General features: G+C 38.0%; 1 protein-coding gene across 1 annotated transcript; it reads right to left on the minus strand.

Annotated features, from left to right (window-relative positions):
* Positions 1 to 1,044: 1,044 nt before the first annotated feature.
* On the minus strand, positions 1,045 to 11,803 carry LOC140138133 (uncharacterized). Its single transcript, XM_072160057.1, has 4 exons — positions 11,534 to 11,803; positions 8,317 to 8,427; positions 1,892 to 2,016; positions 1,045 to 1,520 (listed from the first exon to the last, which is right to left on the minus strand). Exons 1-4 carry the CDS (start codon positions 11,673 to 11,675, stop codon positions 1,293 to 1,295), a joined length of 606 nt encoding a protein of 201 aa, XP_072016158.1. The 5' UTR covers positions 11,676 to 11,803; the 3' UTR covers positions 1,045 to 1,292.
* Positions 11,804 to 22,272: the final 10,469 nt, after the last annotated feature.

Consider the following 22,272-nt stretch of genomic DNA (forward strand, 5'->3'; position numbering starts at 1 on the left):
CAAGTTTGGTTTTGGTAGGGACGTGCCGCTGAGATTTTGGAAGTAGACCCATAAATATACCAATTTTTCAAGAAATTTGGACCCATTGATATACCAAAAGTCAAAATTTCGGACGAATTTACCCAAAATTGTCTTAGTTTTTACAAATTTTCCCAAAATTTTGGGAAAATTTTGAAAATTTTGGCTGTTTTACGAAAAAAATTGAGAAAATTTTGAAAAAGGACCCATTCATATACCAAAATAGGCTTTGAAAAAGGGGTCATTGATATACCAGAAGGCTGAAAATGCTACCCATGTTTGCGGCACGTCCCCGTATGGTCATTTGTACTGAGTACCCCCCCCCCGGGGAATTAAACCACAATCAGAGTCCTCACACCAACAAAACTCACATATCATAGTCTATTCTCCCACCCCCCTATACTTTCAATACAACAATACAATAAGATAATATCAAGAATTTGGAAAAATAAACACATCAATATAAAAAACAGATAGCCAGCAACATGATTAAAATTAGAGCACATTACAGGAGTTCATTGAGCAAATCGACAAAATAAGGAATTGCACTATTTTGAAACCTATTGGTTCTGCACTTGATTTTGTTAAAATGGTTTGCATTTCTCAGAGAATATTGCACTTTATCTTTAACTTTTAAAGGCAACCAGGCACTGAACTCATCTGACTTGTAGATATCCATGGCAAATTTAACACAAAGCATTTATACACGAAAAGATTTTTTAACAGATTTCGCTGGATGTAATAATTATTTTCTTCGTAGGCCCTAAATGCTATCTTCAAAATATGCCTAACTAAATTTAGAGCCAAAAATATCAATATACAGGGTCGTTAGGAGCTTCCTTTTGGTCAAATTTAGGGGGTCTTTCAGCTTCTTTCGGAGCAGCGAAATTTAAAAAAAGCTGCTTCGGGGGAACATACATATATTATGACTCAGAATTGATGTGAAGATCCACTCGCCAGTTATCTGATTACTAGAAATTAAACCAAATATATGGCCAATGGATCTTCCATCTGAGACGGGGAAAGACTCAAACAGAAACAAACGGAGAGCAAAATATAACTTCACAAATAAACTTTAATTTCTCATCAACAAAGTGATCACAACAATATAATAGATGAGTGAAATATTCTTAGCTCCTTTCCCGGCTATGGCTGGCTGAAAACTACCACGAATAATAGTCCAGGGTAATTGAGGAGACGGAGCCGCGGAGCGATATATATTTAAATTAGCTATGGAAAGCAAATAGCGTCATAACACATATATTTATGGTAATTTAAGTGCCCCAGGGGTTCTGAATGAAAGAAACAGGGACATTAGACCACAGGTGGTCACACAATAAAGAGTTAGGTGTTTGAATATTATTGGTAAGCCAATCCAGGCCTTCGTAAAGGCCATCCCCGCTTGTTGCGGAGGTTGCCTGAATGAACCACGCGCGCCCTCTTATGTTGCTAAGGCCAAGTTTGTCGGTCACTTCTGCAACGTCCATTGCATTGGGTAAATCCTGTATAACGGGAAACAAAGATTCATAAACAGTAATAATTATTACAGCATTGTTAGACCGACCTAGCCTAAGTCTTTTTTTTAAGTTACGCCAATCAAACAATTTTTTTAGGCCTAATGGGAAGATAATGTGTGTGCACATTGTATAAGTTCCAACTTTTACATGGGGTAACGTGAGGTGTCTTAGCAATCCACCTGTTTTTAGCAGTGGCGTAGCCAGGGCGAGGGGTGGGGGCAGAGTGCCCCCCAGAAAAATGTGTCTTAAAATGACTTAATGCAATGGGACCAAAAATTGACAAATGTGGACAAAAACTTGGCTATGCTCACTCACACCAAAATCCTGGCTATGTTACTGGTTTTTAGACCACTAACCTGTTTGTTGGCAAGGATAAGAACAGGCTTATCGAAGACGTGTTCTTCATCTATCATCCCCATCAGCTCCTCACGGGCATCAACCACACGTTCTCTATCGTTACTGTCTAACACAAAGATCAGGCCTGTTTACAAAACACACAATTGGTCTCCGTCACTAAACAAACCGTCTGGCGACAGCCTTGAAATGACGATCGCGGATTAGTTAACGAATTTCCATATAAAAACGTTATAGAAACACGTGACTGCGGAATTAGGATGTGACTTGTGTAGAAGTGACACTGAACACCAGTGGCGGATTTAGAGGGGGGCGCACGCGGCGCGCGCCCCCTCTATTTTGTGCAGATCGGCGCCTGACTCTGTGTATTTTTGCAGAGTGGCGCCTGACTTTGTGTGGCGGTGGCTCGGCGCCCCTCTATTGAAAATTCCTGGATCCGCCCCTGAACACTATACCAACCTGATTTGTAGTTAATTGTAGCTAGCCATGAACAAGCACAAAATGTAGGCCTACAATAGTTTCTCGGCCCGCCAAAAATCGCTTACGCCCCCCCCCCTCGGCCTGCCAAAGAATCCCCCCCCAAAAAAATTGGGGATCCAAATTTGCAAACTTAAATGGTTTAGATATATATTGCGAGCGCAGCGAGCAGGAAAATTAGCATATTTAAGCGTTCCATACTGTTTTCCAAAGCCTTTTTAGAGCGTTTTATTTTAAAAGGCGCCCCATGAATGTGTGCCAAAATTGCTTGCCCCCTCTCGGCTTGCCAAAATTGTTTTGCCCCCCACCTTTGGCTGGCCAAAAGCCCAAAAAAAAAAACAAAAACAAAAACCATTACCCTCCCCAGGTCTCATAATTATTGCACAGCCCCTTACAATATGATAGACTAGACGCGACAGCCACTGAGGCGCCAATCGTCTGATATCACCTTTCATGCCAGACAAGTCGCAGCGCGTGTGGATTTATATAACCGCATGGTTGTCCGCAACTGCTGCATGCGCGGAAGCCCATCGCTTGATTGACAGCCAATTTAGCTCTGTTTTTTTACCGAGTTGATGTTCAGCCAAAGGGAAAAGACGGAAGTCGTCGTCAGACAGTTTAGCTCAGTTTGTTCAGTAACCGAGGAGCACAAATCGGCTGCCACCCCTAGTCTAGTCCTATTGTAAATATTGTACATTTTGCACTTGTGGTAAGCTACAAGTGTGATGTTTAGTGTCACTTCTACCACAGATCACAAGTCGCGTCCTAATTCCGCAGTCACGTGGTTCCATAGCCATTTGAAAACCTCTTTCATTAACTAATCAGCGATCGTCATTTCACTGGTTGTCGCCAGACGGTTTGTTTAGTGACGGAGGAGTACAAACTGGCTGGTACCGAGACTATCCAGAGACCTGTACATTAATATACCTCTAAAACCCTCCATGAGAGCAGTGGTGGCAGTACGGGGGGTGAGGGAGGAGGAATTCCCCAAATATTTGTCTTGCCCCAGGTGCCTCCCGTAAAACTCAAAAATGACCAAACATTCCACTTTTTGCGGCAATTTTGCGCAAAATTGGTTGATTTTGCTCCCCCCTGAAATTCGCTTCCCCCATGCCCCCCACCTCACTCCCGAAAAAAATCCTGGCGCCGCCACTGCATAAAAGGCACGCAAACATGACAGAGTCGGTACTCTTTGAGTCGACCTAATCACAGGACAGTTTCAGTCATAATTGAGCAATCTATAGGCCAGGGGCTATTTTAGAAGAAAAAAGTCACTGCACGTTAGCAAACTTAAAATCTAAAAGATCAGCTAGCGGAGACAAGCTTAAGGGGAAGGGGTTGCTGGCAGAGGGTTGTCTCCCATCCAGTTTTGTAAACTTTTACAAATCACGCGTTTAAATCACGCATTTTACTGACTCGTTTTTGACGTTAAGGGCTGAGAGCTGAGAGCACATCAATGGGCTATTCCAGAAAATAAGTGCACACCCCTTATAGAGGAGTAAATTTTTAATCAAAGAAATGTCTGGATTTCCAAGTCTGCTTTCTGAAAACAACTGAAATTCCAGTTGCCAATTTCGCTTGAAAAAGCTTGGAAATCCAATTAAATGAAGAAAAAATCATGGAAATTTCTAAAAATGAGCTCTCAAATTCAGGATTTCTGACTATTTTTCTGATGGATTTTTTCGCCTTTGAACACTTAAAAAGTCTGGATTTCCAACAATCACGACTGGACAAAAAGTCTGGATATCCGAACTCCTCTATAGGGGGTGTGCATCTATTTTCTGGAATAGCCCAATCAGACATACCAAATTGCATTCTAAATACGAGGAATAGCCTTAACTGATATCAAATAATTTTGAATTTTTGAAATTTGCGATATAATACAAATTTTATGATATTTTTTACATTTAACAGTCCTCGAAGTAAAGTTTATTAATCTAATGATATGCACTTAAAGTTGAAAATTGATACATGTCTGGTTCACTAATGTATTTCACTAATTCATTTAATTGACATGTCATTATTTTTAATTACCTACAGCTCCATGAAAGTACACACTAGGATCATTAATGCCATTAAGTTTATGGTATTGATGGTATTGATATGCAAAAATGAATACAAACTCTACAAAAATGCATAAAATGTACACAGGTGCCTACAATTGCACGAAATTGATAGCTGTAAAATGTCATAATAATAAAAAAACTCCTTTTGATTTACTGATAACTCTATAAAAGTACACAGAACCTCTTTATTAAATGTTGAATGAAATTACACACGTGTCCCTACCATCTCTTAACTAGACCCTCCCTCGGGTCCGTGGAGAACGACTGGTAATGTAGATTACATAGCATTAAAAATCAACCCAATACACGGACCCTCCCAGTCTGTAGGCAATTTGACTTCCAGCTCCCACAAACTGCTGGAAGTTCACTTTACGGTTGGAGTCACGCAATCTTTCTATATACCACGTCCATGTTTTCACTACATTAACGTTTGTGTAAGCGACTAAACAACGATATTGTATCCGACCAATCAACGCAGCTTGGCAGCGCGGGGATATTTGAAAAGGCTTCCTAGCTAAATAATGTGCAAACATTTGCAAACCGCACGCGATAATGTACGCAATATGGACAATAGGCCTAAGTCCGAGTCGAGTGGTTGCCTTTTATTATTGCGCGTACCATGGGTCTATCAGACGCGTGCCACTTGAGCTCAATACCTCTCAGTTGTTGACAAGTGTCCTACACCACATTTCGCCATAATACATTCTAGAAACGACTGCTGTTAGAATAAGAAAAATTTTAATGCTAATTTATTGCACATTCTAGGGAAGCGTGGTTACCTTTTTAAAATAACCGAGTGAGAGGGTTTTCAAGAAAATATTTTTCCTGTCAAAACTGAAGCATCCTCTGTATAAAAGAAAATATGAATATTAACTGCACATCATATATAACGATTCGTGATACCCAATTGTGGCACATTTGATGTCGTTTAAGAAGCAGAGAATTTTATTTCAATTTTATATACGCCAAAATATTTTTTAATTGAGCAAGAATAAGGATAGAAAAAACGTTGAAAATCCTATGTGAATATTACATTAGACCCGGCAAAAGATTACTGTTTCGTTTTTATGGTAATCTAATCTTTTATTTCCTGAAAAAAACATTTGGGGTCTAAAATGGATTTTTTTTGTAATTGATAAAAACATCGAACGTGTATACAAGAAAATGGTAGGTTTTCCTCTATAGTATTTTACTGACCATGGAAATGTACTGAGACACAAGCACGTGTCAAAATCGATATAATGTATTGTCCATACATACGCCCAGTTATCACTGTTTATTATTGGATTTTTTTTTGTATAAAACACGCAGTTAACAAATATTGAGCGCTAATAATACACATATAAATGTTTTTAGGCAAATAAAATTCCAAAATATGGTACGTTTTCTGCCTTTGCTTGTCACGTGGTAGGCCTATGTTGAAGTTGCGATTTATGTTCAAATAAGTTTCAAATGAATTCCAAGAAGACAAGTGGCCGACTGGTCTAAGGCGCTGGGTTCTTAGTGTGTCCGAAGCAGTCCGCCGCCGTGAGTTCGAACCCCGCCTCCGCCAAACTTTAATGAGTAAAATTAAAATTAAAATTTTACTTTAAAAAAATTTCATATTGGGGAAATGTGACTGGCAGAATTTATGTATGGCGTGGAGTGGTGTGCAAGTGTCCCATCCGATCTTGCGTCACATCCCGCGGCATAGCTTTGTGCTACCATATTTGAATTGAAACTGGGGCGGGGCTTTCGTAATTGACATCGGAATCACCGTGCTTCGTTGAACGAATATTTGGAAGTGAGATCTCTAACAGATTGGACCAGTCTCGGAATCAGCGCTCAATGGACTTTCGCGTTCACTTATAATACGAGTATATTTCTATATTGCTGCATGGTTGACTGTGGTGGGTGTAATTAGTGGCGTCGATTTGTGGATGAAGAGGAATGGGTTTTTGGCATTGAAGAAAATAAGGGGGGAGTTGGCATTTTTTTCATAAGGCATTACGTAATTATTTATTGTTACATTATCCAGAGATGGAACCGAACCGAGACTGGGGGCCAGTCTATCTCTTAACCTGTCGCACAGTAGCGTAACATTCTCAAAACGTGATAAGATTTCTGCAACTTAAGTGATGCAAAGGTGCATAAGTTGTCGGCAAATTGCATAAAAAAGTTGCATATAAATTTCATTACAAAAGCTTAAACACACTCTTCATGAACTAAATGTCTATACTGCTCAACTTAAAACACTAAGATGTTCAGTCCATAAACAGTGTGTTTATTTTCTACAAAAGTGCAATAGTATAACCATTTTCTTAACCTCATTGGCACTGAAGTAGAATGGAGCACCCTAAGTTTTATTGTCCCCGGGCTTGTGTAAGTAGAGGAAACATTACTTTTATTTGAAGAGCTTTGTTACAAAGGCCCTTACAGCCACTTTTTGACTTTTTGAGAAAAACAGCTTTTTTTAATTGTGCAAGTATTACTTGTTCGATTTGATTCATTTTGGGTTCGGATAAAGTGTTGATGAATAGAAACTAAAAGAATAGGTTTGGTACAATTTTCAAGCCTTACTATTTGTTTTAATATTTCTTTTATATCGGGCCTTTTGTGGATGTAAGGGCTTTTGTAACAAAATAAATCAAAACCAATACTAGAAACCACCTTTGCAGTCAAATTTGAACCCATTTGTTTGCACTAGTTTATGTAACTTGACTAATGCTCTCAAAATCAAAAAGAAAAATTGAAATATCTCATTAACTTTTTTAATTATGAATTTTTAATTAAGTCCGGCAAAATGACATTTTTGATCATTTCCGAAGCTATAGCTTTCGTTAATTACAATGATTTTTTTCAAACATAGTGACCCCAAGACAGTTCCTTTTGGTTTTAATAATTAAACAACATTCTAGGCTACTATTATACATCAAAACAACTATTTTCCTAAAATTTTATTTTGAGCGGCGATGAAAACGTTCCTGATGGTCATAATTTTTGGCCTGTTTTACTGGGACAATTGCGCACGAAGCGCGCAAAACCTTTCCATTTTACCCTATTTTAGCACAAACCAAGGTGATATGTTGTGTAATTACACTATTTTTGCCCCAAAATTAAGGTGTTTAACGGTCTAAAGATGCACAGGGCAATTGTGGACAATTTCTGTCCGATGGAGCTGCCTCACGCCTGTTGCGGATTTTCTCGTCCAGAGGCTTTCCCCCACGAGTGACCGAAAATTGGGAGGAAAGGGCGTTACCAGAAGCGTTGTGAGGCAATATTTGCTTGATTTCCCCTGCCAATTGAATGTTTGACTGACCACCACAAACTATACAATAATAGACATAGGATTTCCCGACTAGATCAGTCTTACTTTGTGGGGGAACTCCTTTAATTTCTTAGTCATTTTTCGGGCTGAAACTAGTATAGCAATATCTAAAGGGCATTTCGTGATCCACAGCCTAATCCCCCCCATTTTACCAAAAAAAAAAGTTGAGATTTTTACACCACTGGATACCTCTGGCTACATAATGTTTATGTACCAAATATTTCTTGCAGATTAATTCGTTTAGCAAAAATATCGCCAAATTTGTATTTCGTTCTGGTGCACCAGAACGAAATTACAACACATTGTCTATGGAGCAGTCTAATACACATAATCATGCATAACTCGCAAACGCAAAATCGGAATCAACTGAAATTTTGGAAATAAGCTTTTTCGTGGATATCTACTGAAAAATGTCATAAAAAGAGGATGCTAGGATCACGAAATCCTCCTTTAAGCACGGATTTTTAATTCTCACTGCACGGATTTCTATTCTCACTGCACGAACGTGCCAGGAGGCACGTTAAAATAGCCCCTGCTATAGGCCTATATGTGCAGAGCTTCACCATTATGAACTTACCTTGTGTGTTTTGTAAGTAATGTCTCCATATCGGTCTGAAGTTGTCCTGACCGCCTAAATCCCATGATGTGAAATTGATGTTTTTGTATACCATTGTCTCTACATTGAAACCTGCAGATACATGTACAAAGAAACGATGTCATGGTTATACAACCATTTTTTAACAAAAAAAATTAAATTGAATTTTTGAATACAAGTTTATATAAAGACTGCACAAAGCAGCTGTTATAAATACCCCTATAGCGGCAGATCTAACAATTGTGTTTACAATATTTCAATATAGAAAGAAGGATGATTTATTTACACACATTTTGATAACCCATTTGTCCAATTTCGTTCAATATTAAAGGAAATATGTACCATAAATTAATCAATGGCTATATAGTTGCAGTAATAATAAAAACGACAAACAGTAAAAGTCCCAAGCTTATATAAATCCAAATAAAGAAGAAATTCTTAATTCCTTACGACGATCAGCGGTCAGTTTGCAATCCACGGTGGCTGCCATATTGATACCCGATGTATTTTTATTACGTTATAACGGTACCCCGATTTTGAAACCAGCTTCAAAAGCACTACAGTATTATTGATATTGAACGACATTTGACAAATGGGGTATCAAAATGGGCGTAAATAAATCATCCTTCTTTCTATGCAGAAATATTGTGGAAACAATTATTAGTTCTAAAGCTATAGGCGTATTTATAACAGCTGCGCTACTTTTTTTGCAGACTTTAGATTGAAAGTGTTTGGTTCATATTGCAGAATGTACTATTGACTTACAACACCATATTTATCCAAATGCAATAAAAGGCAAACAGTAGGCTAATTCAATAATGCATATTACATCTGTTCATGCTTAAGAATCAATTACTAACAACTACATATTGGTCTAAAAGAAACTTTTAAGTTTAACTGTTAAAACAGTTTTTGGAAGAATAACTATAGTCAAATCCCTACTGATGCCAAAGTTTAACCACCTTGTTCTTTCAATTCCTAACCCGTTAAAAGACAAAACAAAATCTATAATTTTATTTGGAAAGGTACAAGAGATAAAATAAGTAGAGATCATTGTCAAATGATTATTCTGAAGGTGGATTAAGATTGGTTAAAGTAGATTTATTCTTTGAAGCACTGAAATGTACATGGATAAGACGAATTGTAAATGGAAGTATTGATGCTGAAGGATTGATGTTTTTTCTATTTTAACTGGTATACATATTAATGATATTGAAAAGGGCGCAAATTATACACTAAAAGTATAGCAAAAAATTCCCAAAATGTTTTTTGGAAAGAAGTTCTTTTAGCTTGTTCTAAGGTAAAGAAAAAGCACAATCATAATACAATTTTAAGATCATGTTTATGGGAAAACGAATGGTTTAAGATTGGTGGTAAAGAAATAAATTATAAAAAATGGCGTACAGCAGGTATTGATTTTGTCTATGTTAACCAAAACCGTTTTCTCTTTCTTCATGAAATTGAAACAAATTATGGATTAAGGCTAATTTATTTGGAATACAACATTTTGTAATGTAATGTAATTTGCGCAATTAAGAGTAATTTCAAGCATCTATTTCAGGAAAACGATACATTTATTGCAATTCCTAAGCCGTTTATCCCATATCATTTCAGTTTTATTTTAGGTTGCAGATCAATCTGCAAACAACGTATGTCCTCAAAGATACCAAAAGCAAAACAAAAATGGGAAGTAAAATTGAATAGTAGCTTTTCAGATGATGAATGGAAGATATACTCTTCTTTGCCATTTATATGTACAATGGATACAAAATTACGGTGGTTTCAGTACAGAATTTTAAATGGAATTCTTACCACAAATACATTTATGTTTAAAATTGGCAAAAGAAATGTACTTTTTGCAACGAGGAACCCGAAACGATAATTCATCTTTTATCAGACTGTAAAAGGGTTAAACCCATTTGATCTCAGCTCGAAACCTGGTGTTTACAAAAACTCGGTATTCCTATCACTTTCAACCGAAATCATATTCCTTTCGGGACAGATTTAGGAAAAATAAATAGTGCTCTAAATTTAATTCTCATTTTAACTAAGTTTTATATATATAGAAAAAGATGCCAAAATTCAACCATTTCTTTTATCCCGTTTATTTTTTTAAAAGATTCAAAATACCGAATTTATCAAAATAAATGGCAGGTTTGGAAGGGACTTTTCAATTAAACATTTTGTTCTTATTGTAAAAGCTACACAATTCAAGTGCTATATAAATATGTATGTGGGGGTATGTGTGTGTGTGCTGGTACTGTTTATGTATTGTTTAATATTTAAAAAAACTGGTGTATAAAAATCAAATTTGTCAAAAAACAACAACAACTACATATTGCATTCAGTGCTGTATAAATAATCAACAACTCATTTACATACATGTGTAGTTGCAATTCATTTTTTGCTTTCAGTTTTTGTATCAGTATGTGTCATTTTATGAGAATAGTGTTTTACTTTGTGTGTACCTTTATCATAAGTGGCATTTGTATCATTGCATTGGTTGTTGAGGGGCATTTGAGGCCCACGGATTGGCTCTTCTGCTACAACGGTGGGTCTCTCATGCTTCCTACGCAGCCATCTCCATCCTATGGATGGAGATGGTTGTGTCAAAGCTGTATGCACCTTTTGTGGTTGTGTATTGTGCAGCTGGCCTGCTTTTTATTTTTTTTTATCTATAGTTAATATTTATTTAATTTTTAAGCTAATTTCATCTTTGTAAATTAAGTAGTTTTATAATTGTGTAAAGCGCATTGAGGAATCATCGCATTGGTTGTTGAGGGGCATTTGAGGCCCACGGATTGGCTCTTCTGCTACAACGGTGGGTCTCTCATGCTTCCTACGCAGCCATCTCCATCCTATGGATGGAGATGGTTGTGTCAAAGCTGTATGCACCTTTTGTGGTTGTGTATTGTGCAGCTGGCCTGCTTTTTATTTTTTATCTATAGTTAATATTTATTTAATTTTTAAGCTAATTTCATCTTTGTAAATTAAGTAGTTTTATAATTGTGTAAAGCGCATTGAGGAATCTGAGATTCACAATTTGCTGTACAAATGCTGTATTATTATTATTATTATTATTATTATTATTATTATTATTATTATTATTATTATTATTATTATTATTATTATTATTATTATTATTATTATTATTATTTTGGAATATTAATAGGAGCCACTTAAAATCAGGTCTACTCACCTGGAGTTGGAGTGGTTGTGATTATTGCACCAAACTTCAAGAGAATTGTTGTCTTACCAGCAGCAGCCAAACCCACTATCAATATCCTCATCTCATTCGATCCAATCAGATGAGAAAACAACTTTTGGATCACTCCACCCATTGTTAAGAATGTCTCAATGATGTATTTTGCAATAATGATCTACTGCAAGATAATGATACGATGTGATCAGTTACAATGTATACTTCCCTCCGTAGTCCACTCACCCGTTGCGTATACTCTGGCTATTCAGGCGATTCTGTAAACAGTACGCATTAGCCAATATGTATTATATCACTCATACATAAATTCTAGACAGTTCATTGGTTGATTACCATATATCATTTTTACCATCACCCTCTCCGTGTGATAGTCTTTACCATCATAGTGCTCTGCCGTAGTGCGCCTGCGCCCAGCCGTGCGCTGACTCTTGTACTCGCCGATTTAATTATGTGGTGGACCCCAAAATGTGAAGTATATCACGGCAAAACATGGTGTTATGTTGATGAAAAAATGTATTTTCTACCTTAAATAGTATTTAGTAATAGAATGTATGCATGAGTGATATAAAACAAATATTAACTGTCTTAAATTCGTGTAATGGTCGAAATATAATCACTCGGTGAAAGATGTATTGTTCCATTCCACTCGCCGTTCCGGCTCGTGGAATGGAACAATCAATCTTTCACCTCGTGATTATATTTCGACCATCACACTCATAGACAGTTAATATTTGTATACTGGAAAAAAATAGTAAGCATTAGGGGGAGTATATAAAACGGGGACCCCGAAAACGGGGACCCCTTAAAATCACCCCATAAAGTTACTGACAAATTTCTAGGGGGTCCCCGTTTTTCAACTTTGGGGTCCCCGTTTTACAGATTGACCCAGGGTAATCTGTAAAACGGGGACCCCAAAAACGGGGACCCCTATTTTTTCTCTCTATTTTAGGACTGATGAGTCTCCAAATCTCGACAAAATATTCACCATGGATATACTAATATTACAAATGTAATTTATGAAAGTAGTAAGCACTTCTTATATAATTGTCCAATATACACAATTTTGGGGTCCCCGTTTTTAGGGTCCCCGTTTTACAGATTGACCTAGGGTAATCTGTAAAACGGGACCCCAAAAACGGGGACCCTAAAATCACCCCATAAAGCTTCTGACAAATTTCTAGGGGGTCCCCGTTTTTAGGGTCCCCGTTTTACAGATTGACCCAGGGTAATTTGTAAAACGGGGACCCCAAAAACGGGGACCCCTATTTTTTCTCTCTATTTTAGGACTGATGAGTCTCCAAATCTCGACAAAATATTCACCATGGATATACTAATATTACAAATGTAATTTATGAAAGTAGTAAGCACTTCTTATATAATTGTCCAATATACACAATTTTGGGGTCCCCCGTTTTAGGGTCCCCGTTTTACAGATTTACCTAGGGTAATCTGTAAAACAGGGACCCCAAAACTGGGACCCCTAAAATCACCCCATAAAGCTTCTGACAAATTTCTAGGGGTCCCCGTTTTAGGGTCCCCGTTTTACAGATTGACCCAGGGTAATCTGTAAAACGGGGACCCCAAAAAGTGGGGACCCTATTTTTTCTCTCTATTTTAGGACTGATGAGTCTCCAAATCTCGACAAAATATTCACCATGGATATACTAATATTACAAATGTAATTTATGAAAGTAGTAAGCACTTCTTATATAATTGTCCAATATACACAATTTTGGGGTCCCCGTTTTTAGGGTCCCCGTTTTACAGATTGACCTAGGGTAATCTGTAAAACGGGGACCCCTTAAAATCACCCCATAAAGCTTCTGACAAATTTCTAGGGGTCCCCGTTTTTGGGGTCCCCGTTTTACAGATTGACCCAGGGTAATCTGTAAAACGGGGACCCCTGGAAAACGGGGACCCCTGTTTTTTCTCTCTATTTTAGGACTGATGAGTCTCCAAATGTCGCCAATATATTCACCATGGATATACTAATATTACAAATGTGAGTTGGGGATCGGAAGACCCTGGCGCACCACACATCCACGTGGACACACCCACAATTAATTCACACAAGGCCCGTGACTTCACCACATATTATACCACTTTGAATTAGATCTACGTCATGATTAGATCAATTTTGATTTATGAAAGTAGAAAGGACTGCATATATATTTGTCCAACATACAAAACTTTGGGGTCCCCGTTTTTAGGGTCCCCGTTTTACAGATCGACCTAGGGTAATCTGTAAAACGGGGACCCCCTAGAAATCACCCCATAAAGCTTCTGACAAATTTCTAGTGGGGTCCCCGTTTTTGGGGTCCCCGTTTTACAGATTACCCTGGGTCAATCTGTAAAACGGGGACCCCTAGAAATTTGTCAGAAGCTTTATAGGGTGATTTTAAGGGGTCCCCGTTTTCGGGGTCCCCGGTTTACAGATTACCCTAGGTCAATCTGTAAAACGGGGACCCTGAAAACGGGGACCCCAAAATTGTGTATATTGGACAATTATATAAGAAGTGCTTACTACTTTCATAAATTACATTTGTCATTTTGCGCGGTTTTGATCAGGCACAATGACAATGTCAGAACATTGATAATGTGAATGCGTAGCATGATTGAGGGTGCCGAATTCTGCGTACTTGTGTACGTACTGCATTGTAGGGAATAGGCTTTTTTAATACCCAATTCTCTCGGTCGGGGCCACGTCACATCCATTCATGCATTGGAGTGAAAACAACTTATCGCAAATTTTTATTTGCAGAGAGTCGAACCTGGCACAATACTCAATAGTGTACAGGCCAGGGCAAAGTCAAAGTGGCAGAGCAGAGTTCAGCGAATGTTGTTTTCACTCCAGTGCAGTGCTATTGTCAGCCGGTTCATGCCCGGATGTCCGACCGACAGAATACGCATCATGCACTAGAACATGGAAACATTCAAACATTAAAAGCTAGCGCACGAGATCAAATTAAGGGAGTACTTCTACTTCTACTTCTACGAAAATACTCGTCAACGCATGCTCGGCAACTAAACGAGGGCAGTATTTCGTGATCCTACCATCTTCTTTTTATGACATTTTTTCAGTAGATATCCGCGAAAAAAGCTTATTCTGTATCTGATCTTTTCAGTCACCGCACTCCCTCTGTTTGTTAGCTTCCCAAGGATTTTCGGGGTTCGCTATCAATAAACTGGTAGATTCCAAAATCAGAATTGTTCAGTACGTATTAAAGTGAGCCATTATAATTATGCAAGATAATGTTGCATTCAGTTACTTTTATTGTCACTAATTACTCTTTATGACCGTTTTACTATTGAATACTTTAATTTTAATAAACATCAGTATAATTTTGAGTTCAACGAAATGGGTTCATCATGACTAATAATAACATATTTTTAATAAAATTCGACTATGGCATAGTCTATGCAAGAGTGAGTGTGTGTTTATTAATATAGTGTGCGAGTAAAAAACCAATAGCTGCAGACTAGATTGATGCAGCCACAGCTCCCCTGAAAGTCTCAACAGACGGTGAGACTAGGATGGTGCCGGGAAGTGAGTTCCACCACAGTCTGAGGGCCAATGACCAGGCCAATGACATACTGTCATTGGGTTGAAACGGTTGATGTTTAATGATCCCCGATTTCTGGTCGATTATTTTAGCTGTGTCACGTGCATGACCGTTATAATGCGTCTCTTAATGACCCAACTGGACACAACTAGCTGGCGCGTCGGTCAGTGGACTTTCGCGGTTGGTGTGTGGGGTAGACCAATATCTCAGGTAGACAGTGATCTTTACTGCATAGTGGTCCTACTTTACTTGTTGGTGACTTGCCTATAGTGAAGCTTGCCTTCGGCAAGCTCTGTACAAATACATGTACTGCTGGGTGATGCATGAGAGTGGTATTAATTTTTTACAGAATGGATTGGCCTATATACATTTTCTTTACTAATACTAACTAGTCACTCGCTTGGGTTTATTTTACTTGGGGATCTCTGGATCTTCCTACTAAGTCTGAAGTTCGAAATTTCCAAAATTCTCTGTCTACTGCTGGGTTTCAGCAACATATATCTTGTCCTACCCATGAGTCAGGTAATACTCTTGATCTCCTAATATCAAGGGCTGATGATAATATTGTTGTAAACTATAGTGTTAAAGAATCTCTTCTATCTAAACATCATTTTGTTAAATGTACCCTGAGATATAAAAAACATCTCCCAAAAGGTGACCAGTACTCGAAGAGATTTCCGCACACTTGATGATCAGGCTTTTAGACAAGATCTTGACAAAGCTTTAAATGATATTCCTGATTCTGTTGATCATGTTAATGACTTGGTTTGTTATTTCTCTAAATCGTGTGCAGTGACTCTTGATCAACATGCTCCATTTAAAACTAAAAGTAGATCCACTCGTGGTACACCACCTTGGTTTAATGAAGACATTTTTAGTGAAAGGCGTATGCGAAGACAGCTTGAAAGGAAATGGAGAAAATCAATGCACGAAGAAGATCGTGCTAACTACCGTAACCAGCTGCATATTGTTAACACCATGATTGCTCAAGCAAAAACATCTTTCTTCAAGATCAAGGTGGTGGACGCGAATGCCAAAGATCTTTTTCGTACCATTAGCAATCTTCTCAATGGATCAACCAAACCCCTCCCTGTTCATGATTCTACCGAAGCATTGTGTAACAAGTTTGCATTTTTCTTCAAGAAAAAAATTGACAAAATCCCGGATGAGTTGGAGGAAGTTGGTGCTCCCACTGAGTTAGATAGTAGCTTTTTAGACACAACAACTCATAAATTGCACGTTTTTGAGCCTATTTCTATTCTATGGATGAGATCGAAACGGTGATTAAACGCCTCACAAATAAAACTTGTGCTCTTGATCAGCTACCAACATGGCTACTGAAACAAAATCTGCCTGTTGTTGTGCCTACAATAACCCGCATTGTAAATATGTCTCTTGAATCTGGTAATTTCCCTGATTTACTTAAAAGTGCAATGGTTACTCCTATATTAAAGAAGCCTACTCTGGACCAAAACATATTTAAGAACTATAGGCCTGTTTCCAATATACCGTTTATTGCCAAACTGATCGAGAGTGTTGTGGCATCCAAGTTTAAAGACTATTTGAGTTGCCATGGACTGAATGAATCTATGCAGCCTATCGCAAAGGGCATAGCACCGAGACAGCACTGCTGAAAGTTCATGGTGATGTCCTGCGTGAGCTTGATGACAACAAAATGGTGCTCTTAGTTATGCTGGATCTCACAGCAGCATTTGATACGATCGATCACAACACTCTTCTTCACAGACTAGAAACAGCTCTTGGAGTTACAGGTCCACCTCTTGCTTGGTTCCGTTCATACATGTTAAATAGATACAGTCGGGTCTCTATTGATGGCCAATGCTCTAGTGACATCCCTTTAGATTGCGGAGTGCCTCAGGGTTCCATAATGGGGCCTTTACAACATACATTCTTCCCCTTGGTAATATATTACGCAGTCACAATTTATTGTACCATATCTATGCCGATGACACTCAAATCTATATATCGTATGATCCCAGGAACCAAGCAGAATGTCTTAGTTCACTCACTTGTATTGAGAGGTGTATAACAGATATTCAAAATTGGATGACATCAAACAAATTGAAACTAAACATGGAGAAAACTGAGTTTCTGATCATTGGATCACCTCACAATTTAAGATCTCATCCTGATCTCACCCTTAATGTTGGTACTGCTGAGATTAAACCTACAAATTCCGTCCGCAATCTGGGTGTTATCATGGATTCGGATGGGTCAATGACCAGCCAGGTGGGGGATTGTGCCGCACTCTTAACTACCAGCTAAGAAACATTGGCCGAATCAGGAAATATTTAGATGAGGACACTTGCCATCATATTATCAGGGCTCTTGTTCTATCTCGCCTCGACTACGGAAATTCATTGCTTGCAGGCATCACCAATGCGCAATTTGACAAACTTCAGCGTATTCAAAACAAAGCTGTGCGCCTGATTTGCGGTGTTAAGAGACGTGAGCACATATCTCCCTACCTGGCGAGGCTTCATTGGCTACCTGTCCGCCAACGTGTTAATTTTAAGTTGCTTGTGTATATGTATCAATCTTTGACATACTGCAGTTACTGTCCGTTTTCCTATACACAATACACAGTGCTCTCACCATTGACGCGTGACCCCTACAAATGATCTACGTTGGAAGAATGGGCACTTGGCTAGTTAACATCACTGTGTGAAAAATAACCAGTCAATATGTTAGGTATTCTCCAAACTTCTAGCAAATATATTTCTCTAACATGACCTAAAATTACAGCTAGGTTAGATGTTCAGAAATAGTCGCACTTTTGTAAAATATGAGTGAGGGCAAGGCATAGCTAGCCAACTCCCCGTGTTAATTGAATGGAGATTTGACCGAAAATATTGGTATCGGACCGCTCACTTCTGAAGGATGCCACAAAAAACGGTACAAGCTACATTTTAACTATTCTCTGGCAATCATCATGATGAGTTTCTGATATAGTATGCCGAAATTGGGTACTGTAGGTGATTGACAAATGGTCGCACTTTTCTGATAAATAAGTGACAGTGAACATGAAATATCAGCGCCCATAAACCCAAGTTAGTAGCTAGTTAGTGGAGGCCGTCACGTGACTGATTATTGATTATTGAAGTGCCTTATTAATAGTTACGCACGATTTAGGGCAAGAAAAACAAACCGGGATACTTTTGGAGACATCATCATCATCATCATCATCATCATCATCATCATCATCATCATCATCATCATCATCATCGACATCATCATCATCATCACTTTCTACATTTTTTCTAAACAACATAGGGCCTACCGTTTTGATAAGATTTTTTTCTTGAAATGCATGTAACTATAATTATTGTTTAGAGCGTGATGAAATAAAACATCACGATTTTCATCACAAAACAAAGTAATAGGCCTACAAAGGAAATACATTTTCAAGAGTGATTGAATAAAACATCACGATTTTCATCACGGAACAAAGTAATACATAAGACATTGTTTGTTTGATTGCAATCAACCGCGACAGTTCGTCTCACACACATAACAATGCACTGCGATCAAATAGGTTGATGACAACATTTGATTGAATGGACTGCACTGCGCCATGATTACGTGCACCGGTTCAAATCCTTTGTTTGGAGCCAATCAATAATTTCACGTACAGCCTCTATGCAAATTAGAGTTTACACACGCTGCAGCTGGGGTAATCGACCGAAGCTTGTTGCCGTTAGTGATCGAATGCATGAGCTTATTTGCTTTACTGAATCGATTTACTGGATTAATTTCCTGTTAACTGGGTTTAATGCCACAAAGGTCGAATCGCCTTTGCCATGGACCATGACTGCATCATGAATGGCTCACTACCAACATACCTCTCCTCCGATATTACTTTATACAACAGTCAAAGCATTACACATCATTACCTCCGTTCATCCGTTGATCATACTAGGCTCCACATTCCCAAAACCCATCGTTCAACAGGTGACAGGGCCTTTTCTGTTATTGGACCCCGGCTATGGAACATGCTTCCTCTCTCCATCAGAGAAGCTGTTTCCCTTATTGTTTTCAAAAAACTTTTAAAAACATATCTTTTAATGTAATTATAATTTGTAATTATTTCCTTATGTATTTTTTTGTTTGTTTCTATTCCAGCCTTGGCTGTAGTTTGTAATGGCGCTTTGACCTTTAATTAGATAATATGCGCGGTATAAATTGTATATGTATGTATGTATGTATCTTCTAAGGTACTGCGAGGGCTCTGATCAAGAGCTACCCCCAAGATGTTTTTAGAAAATGGAAGATTAGATTATCATAAAAACGATACAGTAATCTTTATCGGGGTTCTATGAAAAAATTACATAGAATTTTCATTCTTTTTTGATCGTCTATTTTCAGTAAATTCAAAACATATTTTGACGTATATAAAATTGAAATAAAATTCTCCCCCTCCTAAACAACACCAAATGTACCACAATTGTGTATCACGAATCGTTCTACATGTTGTGCAGTTAATATTCATATATTCCTTTATACGTAGAATGCTTCACTTTTTACATAAAAAATATTTCAGCGAAAACCCGCCCATCCTGCTATTTTATAAAGATAATCAGACTTCCCTAGAACATGCAATAATTAGCATTAAAACCAAGTTGTTTTTACGCATTTTAAAAACGCTTTGGCCGGACGGCGAAGGCCGCTGTAATCAGCGGCCACCTGATATTTGTGTTTCTTGAAGCAAATCTAATTATCTTTGGTGTGAAGTCTGATCCCTTCCCTACTACTATTAATTGAAATTGAAATTGAAATGTGACCAATGGTAGTTTAATTTCTAATACAGGTGTGCTGCATTCTATGGCATGGCATGGGTTCTAGGCTTTTCCTATTCAAGTACAATGTATTCATGCTTTGCTTGAAATGTTCAAAATGTCATGTTTTTGACCCGGGTTTTTTGAAGAATGAAGATATTTGGGTGTAATGGGGTCTGGCCCAAGTGTTGGGGGTGGTAGGCTTACCCATCATGCCCATGAACATCAAAATGATTGGAGTCTGCAATACATTTGTTACCATCCATGAAGGACCCATCAGTGTGAAGTCGTAATTTTGAGTTCTTAGTATTAAACAGTTGAAATCTTTTTAAATCAAGCTTTAAAATGATATATAACTTGTCATAGTTGCTTGAGAAATAGGTGCTCAAAAAGCCAATTTCTCTTAAAATGTCTTTCTTTTGCTGTTAAAATATTATTGCAAAAAAAATAATAAAATAAGTTTTCAAAAATGTTTTCTAAAAGCTTTTTATACCTATTATATACCTTACATTTTGTTATATAAAACATTTTGTTTGCTGGGATGTAATTACAGAGTTGTATCTTTATTTCTTGTTTTTATAGGGCTAACATAAATAACATGACTTACAACGGCATGGAGGTTGCATATTATGCTACAATCGTGATGCCCATTGCAGATATTGCAGGAGGTAATTATAAATGATATTAATATCATCATGATCATTTAGACATGAAAGTGTCAGCCACAATACCTCAGGACTGGGCTCCACCATGATTGTCGACACACACTATTTTAGCTGGCCTGATATCACTTATGGAGCGCTGCCTCTTCGTGGATAACATTTTGACCGTCGGTTGTTTTGGTGTTTTAGAGGAAAAAGAGGGGGGGGGGGGAAGGGAAAAACAAAACAAAACAAAAACTCATGAGTCTGAGGAACCATTTGATTCACATATGCAATACAACACATATGGTCGCATGTCATGAGCTGGTCATCTTTCGTGTAGCATAATGTAAAATGAGAAAAAAATCACCAATTTTGATTCACTTAAGCACAACCTTTAATGAAAACATTTTAGACCATTAAAAGTATATGTTTCTGGAAAGCTTATATTACAAGGATGCCGAATCAACAATGTATAACATAATACAGGGTGGGTAATAAATATACAGGGTGAAACAACAACAAAATTGCATCTTTCTTGTCATGATGAACCCCTTATTTTTCTTTTCTGAAAGCTATGTACATGTAGCTCAAAATAAATATGGATTCAGAAAGACATTGCATGGGTCCTTCAAGCAAATTAGGAAAAAAGAGTTTGCTATCCCTTGCGTTAAACATACATACAAGTAGTGGTCAAAAATTGTAAAATAATTGTACAATTTTAATGACATTATCAATCAAAACTTTTTCTCTCCATTTCTGGCACTAAAACTAATAGCATAATTGAATTTCTCTTCAAATGTCCTTTAAAATATGTGTACTTTTGAATAAGCAGGGTGACTCTGGCAAGAGATAAGCCACTTAGGGCGAATTTCTCGACGGGTGACTTAGCAGTTGGCTTGTCTAGTCGCAAGGCTTAAGAGCTCGTAAGACCAGGCTTAACTGAAAACGCGTTTCCCGAAGCACGGCTACCATAGCCTCGAGGCTTCATTAGCCAGTGGGCCAGGCTTGTAGGATTAGCCCCAGGCTTCAGTAAAATTTGCATTTCTTGAAATCAGTTTTCTGTAGCCGTAGTCTACGCAAGCCTGTTAGACCAGGCTTACAGCGGCTTTTCTTAGCCCTGTCTCAGAGCAGGTCTTAGGTCGTAAGCCTTGGTCTATTTCAATTTACAAATTGTTTAAATTGTAACGCAAAGTTTTTTTTTCTTTTTTTTGACGGTTTTTCAATTAACAGGAGTAAGCAGGGGGGTTACTAGGGGGGAGCTCTTGCCCCCCTTGCCCCCCCCCCCCCCCATGAAAAAGGTAAATTAGGCCTATTTCTGAGAGTTATTAATTAACCTCATATTTGGTCATTTTAACCTTAAAAACTCAATTTTTTGAAATCTACGCCAATGTTCCGGGGACACATTCCAAGCAGATCCCATAACTCCTCAGACCCACCCCATCCACCACCCACCACCTCCACCCGTGTCGCCCAATGCGACGAGGGTGTTGACGCGCTTACAAACCCAAACAGCATGAACAATGCCTGCCCCTCATTTATTATGTTTGCCCCCGCTTGCCCCCACCCACCCAACCCCAAGTGAAAATGTCTACTTACGCCACTGAGTAAGTTATTGTTCGATTTAGTTGAACATTTTAGCATTTTATTTTAGTGTTCATTTGAATTTGTTGAATTTGTTTTTTTAAATAGTTGTTGCTATCATAAGGCCTACTACT

The sequence above is a fragment of the Amphiura filiformis genome, chromosome 17, assembly GCF_039555335.1.
Source record: "Amphiura filiformis chromosome 17, Afil_fr2py, whole genome shotgun sequence".
Classification (NCBI taxonomy): domain Eukaryota; kingdom Metazoa; phylum Echinodermata; class Ophiuroidea; order Amphilepidida; family Amphiuridae; genus Amphiura; species Amphiura filiformis.

Excerpts from the sequence above, each read along its gene's own strand:
- LOC140138133 (XM_072160057.1), bottom strand. The coding sequence starts at position 11,675 with ATGGGTGGAGTGATCCAAAAGTTGTTTTCTCATCTGATTGGATCGAAT. Across the intron at positions 2,017-8,316 it reads TTACTTACAAAACACACAAG|GCCTGATCTTTGTGTTAGAC; the intron begins GTAAGTTCATAA and ends TTTTGTAAACAG. Across the intron at positions 1,521-1,891 it reads TTATCCTTGCCAACAAACAG|GATTTACCCAATGCAATGGA; the intron begins GTTAGTGGTCTA and ends CCCGTTATACAG.